The 15,864-nt window shown below is 37.1% G+C and overlaps 1 protein-coding gene across 1 annotated transcript; it reads left to right on the top strand.

Annotated features, from left to right (window-relative positions):
• Positions 1–215: 215 nt before the first annotated feature.
• Positions 216–14,382, top strand: LOC104406785 (RNA exonuclease 1 homolog). Its single transcript, XM_010015876.1, has 12 exons — positions 216–1,058; positions 1,589–1,693; positions 5,278–5,374; positions 5,617–5,679; positions 6,168–6,314; positions 6,776–6,889; positions 7,504–7,577; positions 7,841–7,951; positions 8,245–8,360; positions 9,233–9,371; positions 10,803–10,923; positions 14,294–14,382. The coding sequence occupies exons 1-12, from the start codon at positions 216–218 to the stop codon at positions 14,380–14,382; spliced, it is 2,019 nt and encodes a 672-aa protein (XP_010014178.1).
• The last annotated feature ends 1,482 nt before the right edge of the window (positions 14,383–15,864 follow it).

Here is a 15,864-nt window from a genome sequence, read left to right as displayed (position 1 = left end):
TTTTACTTAGAAAAATACATTGTTGATTATATTAAATAACAGTTGCTCACTACTATAATCTTCTTCAAAATTACCTTGCAGGTCTCTCTCTCTCTTCTGTAACAAATGAGGATGAAAATGCTAAACAGCACTGTAACCCAACCACTCCACCATGTGAAAATTGGGATGGGAATTCAAAGATGTCTCCATTTAGGAGAAGATGCGTATTCACAAAGATGACGACAAACTCTTCCTCAGTGAAACCTGAAATTGAGCTTTCAGACTCTGATGATGAAAGTAGACTTGTCATTGATGTGCCACCAGAAGTTCCTAATAAAAAGCCAAGAATAAGAAGGAATTGTAGAAATGGTAACAGGGACAAAGAACTGGCAGCTGTAGTATGTGCAGGAAAATTACATGATGATGCTATAGCAGACATTTTTGGGTGTACAGAAGAAAAATCTGAGGAAATTATTACTTTGCAGGAAAACAGCGGAAGTTTAAATAAGCTTGAAAAACTAGGCAGTGTTTCTCCAAAAGCAAATGAGATTTATTTGCCTGATGTAAGCACTGGTATATTGAAGGGTTTGGGGAAAACAGGTGCCCTTACTTACAGTGAGGAGAAACATATATCTTCAGCTGCTTCTACTAAGGCAGGCATGAAGAAGGGAATTCTAAAGCAAGGAAATGCAGAAACTAATATATTGGTCAAAGCATTTCAGGAGAGTACTACTAATGAAGTCTGTGTGAAGAGCAGAAGAGTAACAGAGTCTCCCTTGTGTACTGGTCACTCATCAAAAGATGGAACTGCCATTGGAAGACCTTATAAGGGAATTATAAATCCAGAGAAAAGACATAGTATAGAAGAAAGTGGGGAAGATGATACCCCAGAAGATACTTACAGGTATCCAACTTATTACCTAAACAAGAAAGAAAGTGGGCTGGGCTCATCCACTGAGGAAGCAGAATCCAGTGGGGAGGACACAGAGCTCTCTGAATCTGATGATCCTTTAGAGGAGTGTCGAAGAATATTTGATGAGTTTGAAAGAGAAGCACAAAAGAAGGACCATGATAATCAGGTATTTTTTTTCCGTTTCAGTGCTTGGAGGTTTTTTTCTGAGCATATTAGGGGAGGATGTGATATCTAGTCAAGTTCAAGTACTCTTTCCAAAAATGCGTGTTAGTAATGGTTAAATATTGGAACCTTCACTGCCAGTATACAAAATCATAAGGAACACTTAATGACTCTCTAGTTTAACAATGGATGATCTCTGTTTCCTGAAGCAGAAAATTGCTCTGAATAGTTCCTTGATAAATGGGTATCTATTACTTCTACTGTAATAAACAAAGCTTTAGAGGCAGTTGAGTACTCAGTAGTCTTCCGCTCTTCTTATAAACAAATGTAGCAACATTGAGTACCACTGCCTCACCTCCGAAGTACTGTGTTCTGAATGTAAAATAACTGTCTAATGTTGATGGGCTTGTAATTTTGCTGGTGAGTTTTTGACTGTATAACCTGAAACATTGGAGTGAATGGGTCATGAGAATATTACTGAAGTCTAGAGCTTCATAAGATTTGGTCTAAATAATCTATTCTTGGTTTTAATAGGCCCATGGAAGAAATGTAGATCTCGATTTGTTAGAAATTAAAGTAAATGTTCCTGGACAAAAGAGAATTGCACACATGGTGAAATTAGATGTGGGTTATAATCTTGTAATAAACTGAAGGTCAACATAATATGTGTTGAACTTGAGGTTGGCAGAGTTTTGTAATCTAATAGAAAAAATATGCTGAAATTAGAACAAATGTCTCATCAACTCTTCTGTTAAAAGCTGTAGCAAATATTGTAGTACTTAGAACTGGCTCCTGATGCAGGTAAAACAAGCTGCTGACAAGAGTAGCTGACACTAATGAGAATTGAAAAGTCAGTTTGGAGTGGAGGCTTCTACCATGAAATTTCAGATACAGCACTTGGAAACCCAAAGTGGCTGGTTTTGCAGTGCTTTAGGTGGCAATGTTAATAGTGGACATAATTCTTTAAGCCACCTACACCACCACACCACCCCCCAAGCTCTTTTGGCTTGGCGTTTTCCTTTCAGGAGCAGCATGCTGAATCTGATAGCAAAATTCTGTTATAAGAAACAGTGTTTTAACTTTAACACTATCTTGCTGTGATTTGGAACTGCTTGAATATTAACTCTGGATTTGTTTATGTGCATATTAGGTACCTAACAAAAATGAAATGGTGCTTTTCAACACGTCTTCTTGGCAGCAGGGTCATAATGCAGAAGTTCAGCAAGCAAGCTTCCCTTCTCCAGTGTGTACCTGGTTTCCTAAATAGAATTCTGCATGCCCCAGTAACAGTGAGACTAGGTTGTGACATTGATACATACTGTGTTCCCCATTTGTAAAAAACCTCCTTCTTCTTGGTAGTAGCATGCATGTTTAAATGCTGCTTTTAAAGGATCTTCCTTAGCAAATAAATATGATCTAGACATAGGACTCAAATATCCATGTTTGACACACACTGCATTTTTGTAACTTTTTTGGGTATTACAGTACTATGGTTAGCATAACTTATGGGTAGATTGAGTGTGATGATTTTCTGTGATGAATTTTGTGTTATCTTAAAATAAGCATATTGTGATAAGCAAAAACTCTACATTGCATTATCTAGCAAAGGCTATAGATTCCTAAAAATATTTATTTTTTAGTCTCGTTTATTGGGTCTTTAGTTTATGCTCTGAGTGAAATACGTCTGAAATAAAGGCCAGATGGAGAGCATGACTTAAGTCATAACTGAACTGCTAGTCCTTGCTGAACAACTGAACTTTACGTAAGAAAAAAAAAATAGTTTTAATACTTGCCATAACCTTGAGGAGAAGACTGATTTGTTAAGTTTAAGTAGGGAAAACCTCTATAACTACTATTTCTGGCTCCTTGTATTGTGCAACTCCAGTTTTCTGAATAGCTATTCAGTAGTGTTTGATTTTTTTACTTAGGGTTTTCGTCTGAAGATAGGAAAAAAGAAGAAATGTCTGAATTCATTTTACTTTTTTGGGCTATTTGTTACACATTGACCACATTACCATGATATTTTGTTTTGGTTAGCTTTTTTAAAGCTTTTACTTGGAAAAGGCCTTCCACTCCAGAATCAGGATGCAAAGTACCACAAGAGACAAGACAGTGATATTTCACTTGTTTTCTTACGGAATGCTTCAAAACATGTAGCACAGTGAATGAGGCTATTAACAAGGTTTGTTATGGATTATAGTTCTTTACAATTCTTCAACTGAATTAAGTCAACACTTTTATCTTGCACAATGTGTTGGTGGGATCTTATTTGGTTAATTTTTTTAAAGCATAATATTTCGGTAAGCAGAAGTTAAAATGTACTCAATCTTACACTTGCCACTGTTGTCAATCAGTGTTTCCTCCAAGTAAAAACATTTGTCTTTAGCACTGCTAATTAGTTTCTAATAAGACATGCCATTTTGGTATTTAAAAAGAAAAAGTTTTCTCTTGTGACTGCAAAATAAAAATCTTGTAAATTCTGGAAGCTTTCTGGAATGTAATAATGGCTTTGAGATTTATTCAGGACAGAAGGAAAACATGTGTGAACTGTAAATCTTTTGACCATTTTGAGCCTTCGATCTCATATTTTCTGTTTACACCACACCAAGTACTACTTTTGCAGGTAATGTCTGACAAACAGAAATATCTCAAGCTTAACCTTTAGGTGATCTGAGTTTCTTGCAAGCTTGAAATAAGAAGAATTTAAGGAGCTGTGCTGGTAAGACTATGTGGCTGTTATTAATTATGCATTGAATGGAAGTTTGGAAAACATCAGATGATACTACTCTGCTGTTACTGTGTTCTCTCCATTATGTAACATACCTTGGTATGCCTGATTTTCATTCTCACAAAGTAATGTTTCTTTTACCTTCCCTTTAACTCCATAGATTCATAGAATGGTTTGTGCTGGAAGGGCTGTTAAAGACCATCTAGTTCCAACACCTCTGCCTTGGGTGGAGACACCTTCACTAGACCGTGTTGCTCCAAACCCTGTCCAACCTGGCCCTGAACACTGCCAGGGATAGGGCAGTTACAACTTCTCCAGGCAACCTGTGCCAGTGCCTCAGCACCCTCATAGTGAAGAATTTCCTCCTGTGATAATTCTCAGGTTCATCCGTTTTCCCCTTTCTCTTCCTCTGCTTAGAGGTTGTAACTTGTGAATTGTAGATGCTGTAGTGATTGTTAGAAGGCACTATTTATGCCTGAAATAAGCTTCATTTTCTTAACAACTACCTAGGTAGTGTTAACAGTAAAATAAAACTAAGGAAGAAGCATTTTTCTTCCCCAGAAGATTAATGCATGTACTCCTTATTTTGAGAATGCTTCTTCCTCATTAAAAGGTGCTGGACCTTCTTCTGATTTCTGTTCCTTACAACTTTACAGAAAGAAAATTAAGAGACATTTCTTGACCTAAAAATAATGCCTCCTTTGAAGCAGGATCAGAAAAAGCTGCCTTTAGCCAGGGAATGTTTACCAGTAAGAATGGTTACCCTAAGAGGCTCAAATCCTCCCAGGGATTAGATTTAAATTCTGAGTTGAAGCACTGATTTCCTCAGTAGGTCTTTGCTTCGTAGGTGCCGTATTTGTCTTTTTAGCTGCTACATGCCCAGGAAACTTGTTCCAATGGTTCATTATCCTGGCTGTGAAAAAACACAGGGTTTCTTTCTAAACTGAACCTCGGTAGCTTTAGCTTTAACCCATGGATCGTACATGTTTTTCATCTGCTAGTCAGAGCTCTGCTATCAGATTTTTTTTCTTTTCCTTTTGCTATGAAGGTATTTCTAGACTTAAAGGTTCACCTCCTTACTCCCTGTGATAAATTAGATTCCAGTAATGGTCCTGTAATTGAATTATATAGATTTAAGACTTTCTCTTGTACTCCTACTTAATACTTCTGATATATGCACTGATAGCACTCAGCATCTTCACTGCATCAAGCAGAGCTCTAATGTTCAGGTGGGTTTGTAAAATATTTTGTAGATCCTATTTGGTAACACTGTTTTTCACCGTAGTGTCTCCCTTTCCGAGCAGGACTTTAAATCCATCTGACATTGTGTCTCCTGTTGCACTTCAGATTGTATTGTTCTGCTTCAGATTGTTGTACTACTTGTATTGTAACTACCTTTAGGTTCACAGTCCCAGATTCTAAATGGCAGTGCTTTTTGTAGAACATAGTGCTCCACTAAATGTCTATTTTTTTTAATTTTTTTTTTTTAATACAGTCCCTGATAGAAGAACAATCTATTTATGATCATCATGGCAGTAAAAAGATGTACCTGAATCTTACTGTGAAGACTCTCAAAAAGCTACAAGATCTTGGTAGTTTTGCTTTCAATTAAGATTTTTTTTTATAATAAGTTACAAGTGTAGAAATCAGAACAGCAGAAAAAAGTCTGAAAATGATTATTTAGTTTAACTTTACTAAAGATATTTCAGTATATTCAAATCCTTTTGTAGAAATATATCACTGAAATAAATTGGTGTTTTGATTTATAAATGTTTGCTTAGGATATTAGCAGAAATTGAGAAGAAATGCTAAAGATACGTTTTCATGCATTCAGGGCAACTTAATAACAGTGGATCTTCCAGCGGCACTGGATCCCTAAAGTCGGAGGAAGAGAAAGGTAAAGAAAGAGGAAGGAAGATGTCAGTTCTCCACGTTAGCCTAAAAATTGGCTTATTTCAGCATGAAAATATTTCTCTGGTTTTGGTCAACCTTTATCTATTTGCCACTGCAAGGTTTTCCAACACAATTCCCTGAAGACTCGTTCCTAGGGGAAAATGTTGGAACTTTGTTTGGGAAGACCATGTTCTTTAGTATTGCATATCTAGCCTTTCTGGGATAGCTAGTGAATCATCATGCTTATATAGTGTCTTTGTTTTGAATAATGCTTCACCTCTAATCACTTCTAATTGCTCTGAGATACAAGCATATACATTTTGCATGTAAACTATAGTGCACAACTTGTAATTTTGCCTTTTTTTTTTTTTTTTTTTTTTCATTTCGGAAGTACTATGTGTTTAAGTGCTGCTTACAGTTATTCTAATATTGCTTAAGCTTTAGGTTTGTTTATGTTTTGTTTTTTGATTTTGGTTTTGGGTTTTTTTTTAGCATTTACAGGTGGTGATCTATATGAGCTTTTAAAAAATTATCTTTTGACTAAGGAACAGTTGAATGAAAATAACTTCCCTCGACCACATCCTGAAAAAAAAGGTCATGCTATTCTTACTGGTATTGTAAAAAATGCTGGATGTGATGGTAAGTGCCTAGTAGACTGCAACAAAACTGAATTTCCATCACAGAACAGTAAAATACAAGCGTATAAAATTATACATTATGGCAATGTTCCATATTTAGTGCCTGGACTGCAAGTGAATTCACAAGTTTTCAAAGCTAAACCATGAGGCTTCACATGGTTTTTTGTTTTTGTGTTTTTTTTTTTTTTTTTTTAAGGTGTTTGTTGTTTGTTTGTTTTTTTTTTTTTCCCAACATAGTAATTAAAGTCCTAGGTAAACTTGAATTTTTATTGTGCTATAATGGAACTTTTTTTTGATACATGGCTAATATTGAGACGCTTCTCGTGTATTGATATTCTCCTTTCTCACTTGCTGTTCATGTAACGTCTTTTATACTTCAATTCAGTATGTTTTAACTTTATGGCATGCCATCTAGGAAATACACTCTGCTTACTGGTTTTTAGTTTGTTGGGGTGTTTTTAGATTTCAAAAGGGTCTGCTGTAGGTGTGATGAAATATATGCTGTTACTTCTTTCGGAACACATCAACGTGAAGAGGAATGTAGCTATCATTCTGGTGGAGTATTGGAACAAAGAGGTAGGTATCCTTGGCATTCAATCTTTGTGGAAGCTTTAAATGTTATAATATAATATTTGTCATGTTGATAATACTTGACATATCATGTCAAAGCTGAACAAGATCAAAGTATGAAACTTTTTTTCCCCAAAATTTTCAGCTGAGATATATTCTGCTGTTCTTTTGGGAATGTGGCTAGTTAGTAAAGCCTGTTTTCCCTGAATATGCTGTAACTTTAGGAAAGCTGATATTGATAAAACCATGTGGGAAGAAGATGGCCTCGCACTGAGTTCTAAGAGAGCCTTGTCATCTTTTCTAAGAGACAAATTAAATACTCTGAACCTGCATTAAATATTCCCCTCAGTGAGAACCTTCTAGAATATAGTGCAACTTTCTCTTTCCTATTTATTGGTATTTCTTTTTTATGAAAACCTTATCTCAGGAGAGAACAATATACAGTTTGTCATCTTGGCATAGGTGGGACCTGTAGGTGGGATTTGCTGTTTTCCACAGTGCAGTTTCAGGAGAAAATGGAAAGGAAATTTGAGAGGCTGAGTGAGGGTACTAATTTGTTTTTGCCATTGCTAATTGCTGCTACTACTGCTTAATTACTGACTATTTTTTTTTTCTGTCAGTTCCTGGTGGTGTGGAAAAACATTATAGCTGTTGTGAGAGAGTGGTTGGGTCTTCTGGATGTCAGATTGCAAAGGTAAGAATAATGTTCTAAGAAGATTTATATAAAGCAGTATCTCACTTTGTTCTTCTGACTTTACAGAAAGCTATGGCTCAGTGTAAATGATTTGGTACAAACCTTTTGGGTGTGCTTATTAGTGTTCACTCAATTATGTGGCAAATACTGACAAGAAGTATTATATATATGCTCCTGAGTCTGTTAGAGAAACAAATTTTCTGGCAATTTGGATAAGATGTATCTAGCGAACTTGCACTTAAATACCCATGGAAATTTTGCAGCTTCACGTTCATAATGGGAGAAGGGAGAAATTGGAAGGCTTCATGAAGACGTTAATTAAATCACCGCCTCTTGATGGAACCCATGGTGTATATGCTCTGAACTGCGAGATGGTATGAGCAACCTAAAAATTTTGGTTCAGTTAATAGGAAATCATATTGCTGTTTATGAAGCAGTTTCCTAGCTGTAGTAGTTTGGCACTGAAGTCTCTGAGGTCTGCAGAATTCTGACTAGACATTTCAGTGTGACTAGTTATTCTACATGACTGACCTTTAGTGTTTAATATTCAATGGGCAAAATTATTTGGATCTGTTGACTTGGTATCTTGTTGTGGTTTGTGAACAAGTTACATAATTTAAGGAAACACTGCTGTGTAAATGCTTGTTAAAGGTACTTTTTTCTTTAGTGTTACACAACCCGTGGCTTGGAACTAACTAGAGTCACAGTGGTCGATCCTAAGCTACAGGTTGTCTACGATGCATTTGTTAAACCAGATGGTAAAGTTGTGGACTACGATATAAGGTATGCTATTTACTCTGTAATACTTCAGGATTAGACTTAATAAATTTGCAGATAACTATATAAGAAACATGCCTCTCTCAAATGTCTATTTTTAGTAACATAATCAAAGACCTTTGAGGTTTTTGTTCTTACAGGCTCAATTAAGAAGGATTTTTCTCTTTGCCTAGTTCCATTTATTTTTTTTTTTCCACGTTAGAAGACCTTTTCTCCTGTTCCTTCAAAAAAAAAAAAAAAAAAAAAAAAAGTTAAACCTCCCAGAACTTGCTAACTTCCTTAAGGGGATAGAAGCAAATGCAAATTTCATCTATAGATGTTGTCTTACAGAAAAGGTGTATAATCATAAGCCATGCATTGAGGTTATCAGACTGTACAGCTTTAATAAGATTTTTCTGTATTTAGCATAGATCTCATGTATTTGCTCTTCCTATTGTATTTTGTCATTGAGACCTGAAAGACATGCTTTTGATTCCTATTAGTTCTCTGAAGTTCTGCAACAGCTCTGTGAAGAAACACAAGTTTTGAGCCTCACTGTAAAGAAATTTGGAGGAGAATCAATGTAATATGTTCCTATTCCAGCAGCAATATTTGTTTGCTCAGAGCCCTGTGTTTGGTCCATGCTTAAAAAACATGGTCAGCCACTTGTAGTGGTAGAGCCAAGTTCATATCACCTACCTTAGTTTATCTTATACTACCTAGGTGAAAAGGAAGAGAATTAAAAAACGTCTTATGTTTCAGACTGTCAGACTTCAACACTGTTTGATTTTTAAAGATGGCTAGAGTTAACTTTAGATGCTGGAGAAATGACCACTGTAGATCCAGTTCTAGGTATTTCTTAGTATTTCTATTAATGAAGTTTTTTTAATCTCTCTTAGACTCTCTGGAGTAACAGACAATGATCTGAAGAATACCACAACAACTCTTCTGGCTGTACAGGCAATACTGCTAAACCTGTTCAGTGTGGATACAATCTTAATTGGACACAACTTAGAAAATGACTTATTTGCTCTCAGGGTAAAGTAGCCAGTTTAAAGCCAATTTTAGGAGGTGACTACTTGTCTGTACTGTGTTCTAATTAATTTAAAATATAAAAAGAATGTTGCATTTCAGTAGATCAATAAGTATGAAAAAATAAGATAATGTACTTGATTGTTAAATGATAGCTGTATTTAAAAGTATTTCATATCAGGAAGAGATGCGTATAGAAAATATGCTATGGTAAAGATCTTGACATTTGATCTTCCTACTTTGTTGCTTTGTGCTTCTAATCATACAACCATACATCACAACTGAATGATATTGTCTTTATTTCTGGGTTCACAGAAACCTACAATTGTATGTTTTCTGATCTTTCTGAACTCATGCCACCAAATGCATAGAAGGCAGTGACAATCCAAATAACACTAAGCTATTATTTTTAGAATTGCTGTAAACAATTATGCTGTTTGTCAGGTAATTCTAGGTACCAGAAATACATGGATTATGCTATTAAATATCAAAGGCAGCAATATTCCATAAGAAGCATAACCATCTGCTCAGGAAGGCTCTTATGATGCGGCACTGGAACAAGTTGCCCAAAGAAGTGGTGAATGCTCCATCCCTGGCAGTGTTCAAGGCCAGGTTGGACAGAGCCTTGAGCAACATGCTCTAGTGTGAGGTATCCGTGCCCATGGCAGGGGGGTTGGAACTAGATGACCTTAAGGTCCTTTCCAACCCCAACTATTCTATGACTCTAAGACTGTGAACAACACTAAACCAAGTTTTTTTTCCAGTGATGCCCAGTGCCAGGACCTAAGGCAGTGGGCACAGACTCAAACACAGGAGGTTTCCTCTGAACATCAGGAGAGTTTTTCACTGTGAGGGTGACCAAGCAGTGACACAGGTTATCCAGAGAGATTGTGGAGTCTTCTGCTTTGGAGATACCCAGAAGCCATCTGGACATGTTTCTGGGCAACAAGCTATTGGAAGTCCTGCTTGTGAGGGGGTTTGGACAAGATGACTTCCAGAGGTCCCATCCAACCATTCTGTGATATTACTAATAAAGAAATTGGAATTTAGCCTTGATAGGCTTCTTTGCTAGTGATGTGTAAAGGCTAATGCAAGTGAGACTTCGAAGTATGGTGCTGGCTGCCTAAACCCAGAATTAATCATGTTTGCTGTATATATACAACTGGTGAATAAATGTCAATGCATTGTACAGAAATCACTGCAAAGGATAATTTTTCCAGCTTTCCAGCTTTTGCTCCACAGTTTGCCATTCTCTAATAAAAAGTAGCACACAAGGACAGATGATGTAGTATTTGGGGCTCAAGGGTTAGTTTAGGTATATTATTGAGAAAGGAAATGGTTTAGATAATAGATGGGATTTTTTTATTTTTTAAGTAAAGGATGTGCAAGAATGTAACTGGATGTGTAATCATTACTGTGGCCTGTGCTCTTTTTCAGCTAATTCATGACATGGTGGTGGACACATCAATAGTGTTTCCTCATCCACTAGGTTTGCCTCACAAAAGAACACTTAGAAGTCTGACTGCTGACTACCTCAGGAGAATTCATCAAGATGATGGTAAGAGCTCAGGTCCTTATTAAGCAATCAGTACATTGCATCATGAAATGAGAGACAGGAATAACCCAGAAAACTGAAAAGATAGTAATACACCTGCCATCATTTAAAGCTTTGTCTTGGATATCTTTAGTTCAATAGTGTAGTAAAAGCAGAGGATATACCTGAAGGGTATGATTGATGGTGGTGTGGTTTAACCCTGGATGGCAAGTGAGCAGCACACAGCCTCTAACTCATTCTCCCCCCAGTACACTTGGCTTCTCAGAGTTACACAAAAGTGTTGTAACTTCTTTCACTTGCGAAGGGACATTCTTACAATTCTGAAGGGAGTGTGATGAGGTTAACATCTATGGTCAGGATTCAGTTGCTTATCCAGACTGACATAGGAGTTCTTCAGTAGTAAAATTAAATTTCTTTGCTGACTCTCAAAGACAAATCAATAAATCTGTTCTACAGCATGCATATAATACTCATGGAAACATTGCATTTGACCAATATATTTTGCATTGACCATGCCATTTAAGGAATTTTTTTAAACTGATTTTAGATACTCAATTTGTTCAAATAAACTGGCAGATTCATATTGGCTTTTATCAGTGAAGCCTTCCGGACAAAAAATAATATTCTATTCTGCTAACATACCTCCATTGCCCAGGGAATACATAAATGGTCACACTGAGCAAAACTTGATGGCCTTTGATAGCCAGTGGAGTAGCTGGATACTGCCTGTCAAAACTTATAATATCCCCTGACTTCCTTTGCTCTGGCAGGCTGATGCACAGCCCTGTGGTGGGGGTAAGAGGAATGTCAAAAGTTATTTCTACAGACTGTAAGATGGCTATCTCAAATAGTCAAAACTCTGCCTTTAGCAGACTTTTCTGCTTACATTTGCATTTAATCATTCTTTGTTGATCACCACTGAGCTAAAATCCAAGCTTAAACTATAGAACTAGGTAGCTGCCATTTCTAGGAAAAAAACCCAAAACCTAAAAAATCCTGACTCACGACTTCCACTCTGTATGTGTTTATCAGTTTCTGCTGCTGCTTTGTGCTAGTTTTTATTAGTTTTGTACTAAAGAAAGGTTATAAGTTTCAAGTCTGGATTTGCTTTGTTTGTGAACTAGGGATTAGGAGAATGAAATACCCTTTGCTATCAGAAAGCTGTAGGTCTCTGGTGATTTAACTTGCTTTGACTGCACTGCTTTAAGACAGAAGACACCTGAATTACGATGACATGTCTAAATGTCTGAAAATCTTTGTTTCTGAGTTGCTGCTGCATGTGAAACGTGATCTCAAATCACTGGCATTTCAGTTTTACCAGGAAAATACGGAAGTTGTTTCTTCTTCTAGAGTCATCTTTTGTTGTGATAGTGCTTAAGTCCTCTGCTTCTTTTGGGGATGGAACACCTCAATTAAATCTAAGAATTATTTATTAACATATATATATATTGTGGTTTCTTTCCTTGCCCGAGGTGGTGGTAGAATCAGTAGATGTGGAATCTGTTCAGTAATTCAGTGCTGTAGTGCAAAGAAACAAAACCTTCTTCTTTTTTAAGCTGCTAGCTCAGAAATGTGGAACGGAGAGGGGATTTTGCCACCTTCAAATGAAAATGCTGAACTGTATAGAATCATAGAATGATTAGGGTTGGAAAAGATCTTAAAGTCATCTAATTCAAACTCCCCTACCATGGGCAGGGATGCCTTCCACTAGACCCTGTGGCCCAAGGCTCTGTCCAACCTGGCCCTGAACACTGCCAGAGATGGAGCATCTGTATGCTGTTATTTCTTTTCTTCCACACTATTCTGGTTTCTAAATAACCAGACACTATCCCAAATCTGCTTATCTGCTGTCTTCAGTACCTTTATTAAAACTTTTACAGTCTAAATGGCATCATTATTTAACGTAACTTAAACAATACAGGATATTGTGTCCAGTTCTGGTGTCCTCAACATAAAAAGGACATGGAGCTGTTGGAGCAAGTCCAGAGGAGGGCCACGAGGATGATAAGAGGACTGGAGCACCTCCCGTATGAAGACAGGCTGAGAAAGTTGGGGCTGTTCAGCCTGGAGAAGAGAAGGCTGCGTGGAGACCTCATAGCAGCCTTCCAGTATCTGAAGGGGGCCTACAAGGATGCTGGGGAGGGAGTCTTCATCAGGGACTCTAGTGGTAGGACAAGGGGTAATGGGTTTAAACTTAAACAGGGGAACTTTAGGTTAGATATAAGGAAGAAGTTCTGCACAGTGAGGGTGGTGAGGCACTGGAATAGGTTGCCCAAGGAAGTTGTGAATGCTCCAACCCTGGAGGCGTTCAAGGCCAGGCTGGACAGAGCCTTGGGTGACATAGTTTAGTGTGTGGTGTCCCTGCTCATGGCAGGGGGGGTGGGACTAGATGATCTTAAGGTCCTTTCCAAACCTAACTATTCTATAATTCTATGATTCTATTTAGATTTGCCTTCATGTTTGTATAGGATTTAATGAGGTATGCATTCAAATTAGGCCATCTGAAAATTTTACACTGTAACAAACTTTTGTTTATGAAGATGATGGCTGAACTCCACCTATCCTAAAGTTGCTGGGAAACCTCAACATGCAGCTTTGGCTTTCAGCAGGGAGTGCTCAGAACTTTCAGTAGTTAATTACCATTAACCTGGCAGCCAGCATTTTCTTGTATTGTTTTAATGTTAGAGAGGGTATTCTGATGTCTATAATAAGTGCCAACTAATAAGACAATTGTATGCACTTCTTGTTCAAGTGACTACCGCTTTTTCCCCAGACAGAATACGTTAAAACCCTTTATACTGTAATTCATGTTGTTATGGGAATTGTATAAAATGTGTCAATTTGTAAGTTGTTAGCTTTATTAAGTGTTTGTTTTAAGCATATATAATTTAAACCCTTTAACTACTCTATTCAAATTTTGTGGTGGATTTCAGTAAATCAGGACAAGTAGATTGCCTTTAATTAATCATGGTAGAAACTTACCATCCAGTTGCAAAATCGACTTGTCATAGTTACTCTTTCAACTTCTGATTCAAAAGCACATGACTTGGAGAAGCTGGTTTTCCAAAGGCAGTTATGTTGGACACTCTAGGTTACTTCAGGTAGTAACTCTTGGTTGCTAATCTAGGCTCCATTGGATATTGGCGCTGGAGGATGTGGTGTTAAACTGAACATTTCTGGACAATATTGGATTGCTAGAAGCATGTGGTTATTACCTTGAATTCTAGTAGCAGGAAGTAGCACTAAAACCTGTTAAATACCAAGGATCATCTTAATATGTTCAACAATTGTTCAGCTTAAATAAGCAAAGCTACCATTTTTTATAAAGAAATAAATAATGTAGCACAAAATATTTTTGTTTGTTCTTCTCTAGTTGGCTATAATTCCAGGGAAAATGCAATGTCTTGTATGGAACTAATCCTTTGGAAGATCAAAGAGGATAATAGAATGAGAAAACAGTGATTGTTATGGCTCCAGTGGAACAAGATGTGGGAGGAAAAAATCAGCCTCAGCTTGGCTCACTACTGTGTAATGCTTCAGTACCAATTATTTTTCTCGTGTGAAAAGGGGAAAATCTAATGGAAAAACCTGACTGTACTTCTGATGCTTTATGTGTGCAGGAAGGAGAAAACACAAATGCAGAAAATATGTGCAATTAAGATGCACAAAGTAAATTCTGGGGTTAAACAGCTTTTTTTTGTTTTGGTTAGATTTCTGGGTTTTGGTTTTTTTTTTTTTTTTGTTTGGTCAAAGGAGTATTATTTCTGTAATTGTCCTTACAACTCTGTGTAGCTGAAAACTATCATTTGCAGTAAGTGAAAGTAGTGCTTGTTTCAAGTTGTGGATATAACTTTTTGATTTCACCTTGTTCAGTCTCTATGAAATAAAACTTAAATTTCTGCAGTGTGATTAAAGTTTGAAATTATTGTTTCCTTTTCCCCTTTCCCTTCCTGCTTCTCTCTACCTCTCCATCTGCTTTCAGAGGGAAAGAAAACAAACTTAGTCATGTTTAATGTACTAATAGATACAAAAAGGTAGAAATGTGACCTCTTCTGGAGCAGAATCAGCTGGTCGTTTAAGTTGAGGCTGGATGAAGCTTTTCAACTATAAAAGCAGTAAGTTTTGCCGATTTACAAAGGTTCCCAAAAAGTAGAGTATTTCAAATAAATACTTTCACTGGGCTATACTCCAAGATATAATCACCTGTCTCCCACTTGAGATAGGAGTCAGCATCTGCTACCTTCAGAGAGGAGAATTTTAATGTCTGTTGCCACTTATTTTTGTGCAAAGGAAATGAAAATGTAAGAATGGACCACCCTTTTTGTATGACACTAGCTCCCAGCCAAAGTTACACTTGCACTGATTAGCCAAAGAAAGCTGCAAGTGACAAGGAAAAAATGGTCCTGACTGAAGACTCTGTAAAAGTAAATTGGTAGTGTAAAAATCTCAGAGTTCTCGGATGTGCCCTGAAGAATGATTATACTGTGTGATGAAATCTGTGTTGAAGGTTAAAAATCACTATAGCTGCTTCTCGCGCATTAAAGAACCTGGAGGCCATGTCCCATTCTGTGAGATACTGACAGGCCCTGTCTGTTGTTAGAAATAGGCAGGTTCTGATTTTTGTTCACTCAAGAATAGGTAATACTTCTTTCTGTGTTAACAGAACAGTCCTGCATACGGGCCCTGCTACAGCTTCATGTTCTTTACAAACTTACTTTCTTTTCTTGCTCATGCATCCTCCCAGCTTTGAATGTAGGTTCTTTTAGTGAAGATCACCTTTATTTTGATTTGAATAAAACTAAGAAAACATAAAATGTCTACTCTGTAGGACCTGTTCTGCAGAGAAACCTGTGGTAGTCATCCAGCAGGTTGTTAGCAGTGACCAAGCTGGTACCTCTGAGGCCCTACAGGCCATCTAAAGAACCTGAATCATCTGACTTGTCT

The sequence above is a fragment of the Nestor notabilis genome, unplaced genomic scaffold, assembly GCF_000696875.1.
Source record: "Nestor notabilis isolate BGI_N333 unplaced genomic scaffold, ASM69687v1 scaffold8116, whole genome shotgun sequence".
Taxonomy (NCBI): Eukaryota; Metazoa; Chordata; class Aves; order Psittaciformes; family Psittacidae; genus Nestor; species Nestor notabilis.
The sequence above is the reverse complement of the archived record's forward strand: the minus strand, read 5'-3'. Positions and strand labels throughout refer to the sequence as shown.